This window comes from Condylura cristata, unplaced genomic scaffold (assembly GCF_000260355.1).
Source record: "Condylura cristata isolate star-nosed mole 26May11 unplaced genomic scaffold, ConCri1.0 scaffold00003, whole genome shotgun sequence".
In the NCBI taxonomy this organism is placed as follows: domain Eukaryota; kingdom Metazoa; phylum Chordata; class Mammalia; order Eulipotyphla; family Talpidae; genus Condylura; species Condylura cristata.
This window is the reverse complement of record NW_004567104.1, coordinates 52,697,885-52,708,514: the sequence shown is the minus strand read 5'-3', so window position 1 is coordinate 52,708,514 and position 10,630 is coordinate 52,697,885. Positions and strand designations below refer to the sequence as shown.

The 10,630-nt window shown below is 35.2% G+C and overlaps 1 protein-coding gene across 1 annotated transcript in view; it reads left to right on the top strand.

Moving 5' to 3' along the window:
• Window positions 1-10,630, top strand: part of HTR1F (5-hydroxytryptamine (serotonin) receptor 1F, G protein-coupled) — an 89,052-nt gene that overhangs the window by 45,483 nt on the left and 32,939 nt on the right. The window contains exon 3 of the mRNA XM_004675282.2: window positions 1,598-1,734. Coding sequence (XP_004675339.2) covers window positions 1,696-1,734 — 39 coding nt within the window. The 5' untranslated portion in view covers window positions 1,598-1,695. The remainder of the gene's footprint in view (window positions 1-1,597; window positions 1,735-10,630) is intronic.

Here is a 10,630-nt window from a genome sequence, read left to right as displayed (position 1 = left end):
AAAATCTTTAAAAAAAAAAAAAAATGAGTCTACTGGGGGAGGGGGGAGAAGGGAGGAGGAAAAGAGGGAGAGCAAGGTGGGAAGGGGACTGTAAAGGGTATGATATGATAACATACTTTGTGTGGTGTGGTATGATAACATCCTCCACCAGTTGTTTATGGTGGAGGTGTAAGACCTTGATGGTGAAGTAATGTGATAACATACCACTGAATGGTATGATTTCATACCATTAAATCATATAGAATGCCATAAACCAATATTATCTAAATAAGGTAAAATGTTTATGTAGAAAATTATAAAAGTATTTTCCTTTCCTATACTAGCTGTACTTTTTAAAACTACACAACTATGTCCTTTGTAAGTTAGCAAGTATTTATCTGGTTTCAACTGTACTATTAGCAAGACAGAAATTAAGGAATTGACTACCAAGAATACGTAAATGTGCACATTTAACAAACTATACTAATGAAACAATTCTATTTTTGTTGTTATTATATACAAAGTAAAGTGAACCTAAAATATACATGATATATTAATAATGTTAAAGACAATTAACTTAGCATAGTTTCCTCTTTGTTTGTGAGACTTAGAAAATAATTTGTTTGCCTTTATTAATGCATTAGTTGACTTGACCACCACTGTCAAATACTGACTTGTAACATTTATATTAATTTTGAGAAATGGAAAATCATCAGCTAAAAGTGGGTCATAGAAAATAAAAATTAGTTCTGTAACAGGAAATTAATATCACTGTTTAGTTCCTGGTGAACATTATGTATACTCCATATTTTGTTTCTTATACCAAAATTTCATTACAATATCAGAATGAAAAATTTCCTATAAAGTGACTGATGGATTTCTCAGATAGGGAAAACACAAAGAGAAAATTTTTGCCATGAAACTATACTGCTGAGTCAGTCTTTCAAGTATTCAAATACCTATTTTAAAAATATTTTTTCTCTGAGTCATTAATATTTCTTATAATTTCAGCAAGTAAATATCTATGACTCAGAAGAATAAATTAAAATATTCTGTTTATGTAAATCCAGTATTAAAAATCAGGTCAAAGGAAATAACTCTCAAGAAAAAAAATGTGGTGAGCTATCATATCTCAGTGGGTATAACATTCTGGCTTGCTCTAAATATTGATTTCATATTTTTAAATGAAAAAAAATTATATCAAATTAACATTTTTCTATTTAAACTATAGTGTTAGAGAAGAACTGAATCATATTGAAATAACACTACCTATCACTAATAGCCTCCTGAGGCCTGAATTATGATTTAGCTTTATGGCATATGCAAGTTTATGCCTTCTCCTTCTGTTCCTGCCTATAGGAAAAACATCAGCATGAGCTGAAACTTACAGAGGTTAAGTGACTTCCTCAAGGCCTCAAGTGATTAAATGTACCTGGGCTTCATTTTCCGTATCTTAAAATGAGAGGCTAGGGCTTAAAGACATACGATGAATTCCAGGTGCTGAAATTCCACAATCCTAGAATGCAAAGTTACCCCCGTGGGATAGATCAGTATTAACTCTCTCAAAATCCTTATCAGTGTTGTAATTGGAGTTCTTTCCTTATTATTTTATTTTTAGCACATCTGTTCGCTGGTAGGGAGGTAAAGCAGCTTCCTGTGCCTACATTCTCCTTGGGACTGTGAGCACCTGCAACGGAAGGACCGCATCTGATATGCATGTATCTCCCGCGCTTGACCACACCTGGTACATCAGAGGTATGTCAGCAGCAGAGTGTTTTGGTCATGCTCTTAAATTCTTCATGCTTACTTTTCATTGTTTGCCTTATGTACAGGAAATGTTACTAGAAAATTCTGTTTCTCTAGGTATTTGAGAACAGATTCAACACTACCATGAACTTAGTAATGATGTGAGTGTGGTAAATGCTGATATGCTGAGGTTTCTGCATTGACAAAAATAATTAACTGTGGAAACCCAAGAGCCCCATTAGAATATATATAATATTTATATATAATAATGCTATGGTATGTGATTATAATGAATATAGTATAATACAGTACAATATATAGTGATAGCGTATTAGAAGTTATAAACATTGCATCCACATCATGTTTTTTCCTAATAAATGTACAAAATAGTTAGACTGATGCATATTTAATGATGCATATAATCATTTTTTTCTTGAGTGATAATTAGATACAAGTATAAGCAGTTCATCTCAATGAATTCTCCAGACATGAAATCAGCATGAATATTAACTCTGATATTAAGCATTTAGTGAACACAAAATGTCTACATGTTGGCTTTTATTTGAGGAGCAAGGCCTTGGCACTTACTTCAGAGTGGATGGGATTCCTTTGTCTCAGAGAGTTCCATGCTGTCTATCTTACATTCACCAAGTTATGCATTTATTTTTTCATCTATCTGTTCATTCAGCTCATCATTGTACCATCATCTGTCTATTGGTCTGTCTATTCATCAACTAATATTGAGCATTTACAGGGTCAGATTTACAATGTTGGAGACATATATTTGTTCCAGTTATAACATACTGAGCTAAGTTAATAAGTAGGTTGCCTACAACTGTATGTATCACAAAATTGGTAGAGATAGGGAAAATTTCCAATAAGAAGTACAAGTAAGAGTTGTAAGATGGTGTGGGACGATAGAATCAAAAAACAAATGGCATGTGCAGTGACGGGAAAGAACATGAAGAGTAAGTACAGCAAATCTGCTGCTTCTGTGCTTCCATATGTGTGCGCTCAAGAGGAGGCAGGAAAGAGGACAATAATAGCAACTGAGACTATTTGAGGCCATAATGGGCACTAGTACGCTGAGTAAATCTTTATAGGACATGTGACTAAATAAACTCAAAGGCTATTATTTTTATAGGATCACTATGTCCATTAAGAAGTTAATTATGAATGTTTTGATAGAAGATGTGGCCTTGTAACATAAATCTGATGAGGTGTGAACTTATCCTTCAAAATCATATGGTGTTGTAAAGTAACACTACCTCAATGAGATACAATTGATTTTTTTAAATTTTACTTTGAAATACATCTGCATAAGTCCTCTGATAAGTTGAGCTTATATGTGGTGTGTTAATTAAAGAGGTTATATAAGATGGGAGAAACTAACAAAGAATTTTAATACAATATCTCACATATTGAGTTGAAAGATTTAACTAGTAGAAATACATAACCTGGATATTGGGTCCAACATACCAATTAGTAATGATTATTTCTCTGGAAATAAACTAGAGGGACCTTTTGGGTCCTATAATTCTTTTTTTTTTTTTTAAGATGTATTTATTTATGCATACAAGAACTGGGGTACAGACCAGAGGTGCGAGGGTGGGGGTGAATGGATTCACCAGAGACAGAGTGGGAGCAGAACAGGCAGATTAGCAGTAATGCACTGCTGAGAGGAGCAGCGGGCAGGTCAAGAGAGGTCTGCTGTGCCATGTGGGTCACCTCCCTAGCTGGGAATTGAACTCCTGCTTAGTGGCTGCCAATTGCTTTAGAGTGCTATGCTTTAACTCTTTGTACCACCAGGGAGGGCCCTGGGTCCTATAATTCTTAATTATACATCTCTATAGTATTAATTACTTTATACCAATGAAATAATAATGATTTAATAACTTAAAAGTGAAATTACTTTCAATTTGAGATAAAGCTTTAAGCAAAATATTAAAATTGAAACAAACAACAAAGGAAAATATTAATTACTTAGCAGGATAATCTAAAGGCTGATTCTTCTGTAACAGTTGAATTTCCTAATATGTTTTTAATTTGATGAAAGCTTTGTAGCCTTTATCAGTTTCAGCTGTGTTGCAATTATAAAGATTTCCCTATGTAACAGAGCTATGAGCTTGATAATTTTGATTAAAGTTCACCTTAGCATTCAGGCATATTTGTTATAGAAATAAGAACTTGAAAATTGAAAGGCACAACACAGATCCTTTCCTCAATTAAAATGATGATAGTAAACATTCACCAATATTATGAACTAGTGCAGGCAAACCAATTTAGATAAAAGTCTTGTTAGTGTCACAGGAAAAAAAATCAAAACTACTTTCAAGATCTCTTTCAGAAGAACAAACTGTTTCTGCAATATGATATTTTTAAATAAATGTGCAACAGATAGAGAACAGATCAAAATTTAATATTACAATTTTGATGCCAAGAATTTTTATGCCATCACAGAGTCCAGAAATTTAAGTTAAGTAGACTTGTTTTTAAATTTAAATCACTTAATGTTCTGTCATTTTATTGATTTGATAAAGACACAAGGAATGTTCTATCTTGAACAGCATGGAAAAGTGACATCTAACATAGTGCCTGGCACACACAGGCAATTGGACAAATGACACTGGACTGTCAATCCCGTCCTTGAATCAGGGTGATACTCAGGTCCCACCTTATGCTCAAGCAGCTGCTAAGCAGGTTGAGACCTATTGGTTAACGGCTCTGGGGTGAAACAGACCAACATCTTAGTCAAAGCGGATGTAACTGAGCGGCACCAAGAGTAGCCATTTGAAGACCTGTTAGCCATCCGTCATCCATGATTCCCTAACAATGTCATAGTCCCAAAGTGAGGAAACCAATGAGTCAAGGCCGTTTCTTTTGAAGTATTTTTAATCTACCAATATAAGTGACATTAAAGCACTCCTCTGGTAAATACATCTTTTGGAAGGGCTTCAATCCATTATTTCTCTAAGTTATTACTCAAAGCTGCCAAGTTTCTTTCCTCCTTCACCCACCTGACTTCTTTTTGTCGCTGCCAGTACCATTAGCCCTAGGCTCACCTTAACCAAATTTTGTGAACTGTAAGGAAAATGCAAAAACTCATCAAAATCTTCGTATTCTGGAGTCCTTCCTTAAAAATTATACTGCCACTAAATACAAAGATTTTAATCTACAAATAGGTTATGTTCAACCACTGAATCTGGCAAATGACAAGCAGTTTAAGGCGGTAGTTGAACACTAAGAGGAGCAGAGTCTAGAAAGATGTCCACACATACACAGTTCTCTGCAATCAAGATGCTACTGCAATGTAAAAATAGTAAATACTCTTTTCAACAATTTTTCTGAATCAAAATTATAATTATTTGAAGAATGAATCATGCTCCCTGTCCCATAAAATTTGCAAAAGTCAGTTTCAAATGGGTCTAAGTTCTAAGGGGTCTGCTTCCAGGCCTAAGTTCAGAAAAGGGCTTTTGATGCCCTCTGGTCAAAATCGCAAAGAGGACTCTGCGGACATTGTTGAGGGCAGGCAGGAAGTCAGTGTTTATTGACTCGTGAAAGAGTAAGGAAGAGGCTCCTGGTGACATCTCCGGGAATGAGAGATCCTCTGAGATGCTATAGAGGGCTAGGGGCCTCTGTAGGTTTTCAGGCTGAGATTTTGAGAACAAATGAATCAAACTTAATGATTTAAAAAGACACGGTCCTTTAGTCTTTCCAAGTGTGGCCCATTTATTGGTGCTAGTTATAAGCACCAATCAACCCCACTTTGGTGGGCTCACCTTGTGGCCTCTCCAAAATGGAGCTATGATAAAGGCTACAGGCCTGTAGATCCAGTTTAAATGGGTCTGGTCTCAGAGTCTGTTACACACCTTTTTTTCCTTTCTTTTACAACGGCCAACTTGATAAGCTATAAAAAGATAGCTCAGGAATGCACAGCCTGGGGAAAAATAGTAATAAAAACAAAGGGCCAAGGAATTTATGGAGCCTGTGTCTGCCAGATTTATTTAACCACTTGGTTACCAGCCTGGTGAAAACAATGGGAACATGCAAGTTTCTGTCATGGAGCACTATTCTGTCCCGGCCTTATCCCAGGGCCTTCCCTATCTTGAGGAAAACTGTATCGCTCTATGCCTTGAAGTTAATCATGGCCACATAAATAGTTTGGCAAATGGAATGTAAGTGGGATGTGTGTCACCACCAGTAAATCTTTTGTCTAAGTAGCTAGTTTTATCTTCCTTTTCTGTGCCAAGTGGATTTTATACGATGTAGCGTGACCATGACCAGAGCCTCCCACAGTACAACTTACTTATGCTGCAAGATACCTCTGGGTAATCTCTATATACAAAGTCTTTTTCAAAAACACATATACATCCGCGGATGGTGAAAAAAAAGAGTAGCGTAACATCTTATCTCTGTATTTGAAGAGTAGAACAGCTCATTAATATGTTTTAAAAGATTCATTGAGTCAAATCATAGCTTCCCTTTCTTTCCCTTCAGAAAACTACAAATGGCGTATGTTTTGTAGAAATATCTTGGAGCTATGGAATTGGTCTCTATTGATTCAGCTGCACTAAACAGAAATGGAAAAAAAAAGATATCTTAAGCATCATAAAGTTTACTTTTTCTTTTGTGTAAGAGAAGCTCAGTTCAAACTCTAGAGCTTCTGTGGTAGTGCGACAGGCAGTGAGTGCCTTTAGAAAACTGCTTCCTATCTTTCTGTTTGACCTCTCTTAGTTCAGAATTTTAGCTCTAAGTTCACCCCCTTGGTTTGATCTAAGATAGTATCCGTAGGTCCAGTCACTGCACTGGCATCCAACCTGCATTGCAGAAATGAAAATCCTACCCAATTCTCTTTAAGCAGCCTTCACTGTTCTTTCTGGAAATTTCCTGCAACATATCCTTTTACTGCCAGATATTGGTTACAGTAACTCAGCAACCTGAAATTGTGACCTGGAAATATAGTCACTCAGCTAAAATTGAGAGGTGGCTGAGTATTAAATGACTAGATGACTTCTGCAGTACTTACCAAGGTTTCTATCCTGGGTTGGGTAGAATGCTTTACTATAGAAGTGTTCTTTCAACCTCTAGAATCTAACTTCTCTCCCTGCTCTTCCATCATAGCTGTAATGACATACTGTCCTAAATGCTAAATATTTTTTTCTCCTTTCTGGATACATTTAATTTTCCTTTTTGGTCCAAATCTTTTTGGCACCTGTTACAACTTGAAAGTTTTCTAAAATGAAATAACGCTACTCCTCTCCTGCTCTTATTTCATCTCTTATACTTTCCTTAGGTTTTAATTTACTATCTGACATGGTATCTTCCATAGCTCAATACTTGTCTTTCATGTAACTTTGTATAATCAATTGATTTTTCATGAAACAGCACTCTTCTTTCATACTTGAAGAAATAACTTTCCTGATGTTTGGGGGGGGATCATTAAAATTAGGAATAAACCAAAATAATATATCAATATAATTCTAATTGTTGTATCAATAACCATATCAAAATAGAAAATGGCAAAGCAGCTAATGCATAAGTACATATTAATAAGATTTAAAGTACACTCATGTGAAAATTATAATTTGTCATGAGTTTGCTTTTTGTTGGATATTTATCATAAAGATAAGGCAGAAAGTAATATGTTTAATTTATTTACAAGGTAAGTTGTAGAAGCTTATAAACAGTTTAACTTGAAATGCTTATTCTATTTCAAGTAGTAAATACATTATTAGATATAAAATGAGTTTATATGAGTTTCTTTCACAGTACTGAAACCATATTCACAGATTCGCATTCCTTGGACATTACTGAGAGTATGTAAGAGTATGAAGTTGGCATAGATCATCCATGGGAAGTTCAGCCCTACATGTTCTGTACACAGTTCCCTTAAAAGGTACTCTGTATTGATGCTCACATTTAATAGGGACTTCTGATTAACTGGATGCCATCGATTTCTCCTAGTAATGTACATGATCAGTACATTCACTTGGGATTCATATCACTAAGTTTTAGAAATGGAGAGTTTATGTCTCTTAGGAAAAGTGTTGTTACCCGTGCTTTTCTAACAGTCAAGAAACAGGGTGAAAAAGTATTTTCCTGGTACCTTTATCCTACTTCTGAAGAGTAGATTTTTCACTCACTAAAATATTTTTCCAAAGTTCTTCTAAGAAACAGGTAACTGTAAATGATCCAGAGTTAAGTCCAGCACCAAGGCATGAGGTGACAGAGGGAGAAGGGACAACTCTAATAGTAACAGCAATTCTGTCTATCCTGCTGTTAGTGCTTTTACTGGAAAATAAGAGAAATATGACAGGAAGTGAAGAAAAGCCAACAGCTCAGTATTTTTCAGAGAACTCTTAGACATTCTTATGGCCATTCTGATCTGTCAAACAGAAAACTGGGTCCATGGGTACAGCCATCAACTCATAGTGCAATCATCATCAGTGAAACTATAAAAGGTGTTGTTAGAGAAAGTGCCTGAAATAGAGCTGACAAATGAAAAGACAGCTATCTCCTGCAACACAGTGAAGAGAAGATTATGAACACAAGATCCTTTATGTCCATTGTAGTAAAATATTTGCTCATCTTGGTTCAAAATGTGAAAATTCCTTATTGATAGTTTTAAAGTCTATGCAGCAGTCCATACTTTGAGGAAACATATATATTCAGTGAAAAGAACCGGATGGAAGTCATAGCTCGAGAATAGTCACCAAAAACTCAGACTTTAAATGATCCCTATAGTCACATTTGGATATCCCAAATGATGTGTTTTATTTGGAAATCTCAAATGATACCTTTTAGGGATACTATTCACATGCAAAGTCAATCCATATACCAAAACCAAGGTCTGCTGTTTGTCAGGGTACATTTCATGTGTAATCTTGCTATTCACTAGAAACATTGCTGCATTGAATGCCTTTCATGAATTTCTTTTCCAATTCTTCCAAACACTTTGACTCTCCTCATATTTTATTTATATTTCCATTTCAGTCCTTTCCCTTTTTCCTTTTATGCATTTTACTTTGCATCTTACTTTTTCTCCTCCATTTTGCTAACACAGAACCTAGACAGGTCCACTGTTAATGAGAAGTGCAGGACAAGACTAACTTGTAAAGAGCAAGAAGGAAATACACATTTCATGTATGAGATTATAACATATGAGTTCCAGGTGCCAAAAGGGCTATCAGTGAAAAAGAGCCATCTGAGTCCAACAGCTCCTCAGAGCAGCTCTATCAGTGATAATGTGGTGAAAACACATCTATTTTTATTTACAAGAATACAATGTGTCAGCTCAGAGAAATGAGATATCTTACATTTTATATTACCTTGTCAACAAGGTACACAGTGATACAAGACATGATGGATTTAGGTTTGAAGAATAAGAACTGGAGTTTAATAGAAATCAGTTATGTTCTAGAAGCAAAGTTCAGGGATTAAAGTGTTTCTTGTTCAGATGATGTTGGAAGCTGCAGTACATGCAGCAATAACCAACAGGATCTGTAGAAAGCCATAGCATGTAGCACTTTACAGGCAGGAACATGGTCCACAACAAACCAATGAAGTTCTATAACAAGGCAGAGCTTCTTCCTGTTACTAATATTGAGTTGGCAATGAAATGTGGTTCCAGAGAAGGGGAGGGGAGAGGCTCCCTGGTTGTCATTTGATTGGTCTTCCCAGCTAATAAGCTTATGAGCTAGATACCTTATGAGCTAAATACTCTAGACTTGAACCAAGGTGTTTTACTCACTCAGTCTGCTCGTTACAATAGTCCATTGACTAAGGCTCTGTGAGTTTCTCTAGCATAATGTAACGATAGCCATTTGACAATGAAAGGCTATTTGATTATCATAAAAATCAAGAGTGACCACATCAGAAACTAAGACAATCCAAAGATCCCCATGAATTTATTCCCTAGAGCATTGCCATTAATGATTGAGTTCAGCTACCAACCTGTTATGGTCTCCTGTATCCCTCATTTCAAATATTCAGATGTCCTGAAGAATAGTATCTGCTACTGATTAATGTGTATTTTGTCATAGATATGTCTCTAGACCATTGTGCTAGTCAGCCAGAGAAATCAAGTATTATGGGTATGGCTTCTGAAAGCTTATCTTTGTGAAAAGAGTAGCCAATTTTCAGTAGGTGTGTCCACACAGAACTTACAGCCTCTGATCTGAAATTTCAAATGAGCCATGGTCTTCAGCTAGTATTACTATAATTGCTTATGAATATAAGCAGTTTTAGAGAGTCTCCAACCACTGAAATCATAAAATCTTGTTGGTACACTGACAATAAGGCAGGGTCCTCAAAACACAAGTATTCAGAAGTGTTTTCCATAATGAAACGAATTCAGTGAAGATATAGAATCAGAAATTTTGCTATTTGAAGATATTCAAAAATAAACAAATAAGCCAGTTATTGCGCTTCCTAAAAGTAGTACTTTAAGCAATTTATTTAACTTCCTTGAACTTTAGTGTCTGTCTCTTTTAAGACTGGTATTTTATCCATTTTTCTGAAATTGAAGTAAGATAACATGTGAAAGAATATTATAAACTATAAAGCACTGCAGTGATATCAGTTATTAAAAGTCCTTTTTATTTTTACAATCCCCCCATTAATTGACTTTGGATTTCTGTAACTGATAGATTGTGAATTATTTCTTATGTATGTAAAATGTTTATTTCTAATGTCCACAGAAATTAGTGCTGTGGTTAAGCCCACTAAGTCCAATTGATTCATTCACTCAAATTGTGGACCCCTGTTTTTCTGAATCATAATACAGTGTTGCTGACCACTGTTACCTTAGTGAAAAAAAATACATATATTTTCAAAAAGAAACTTATCCCATAGTGGAAACACAGAATTTTATTTTTTTTATTTACATTTTTTTTAATTACAAAAG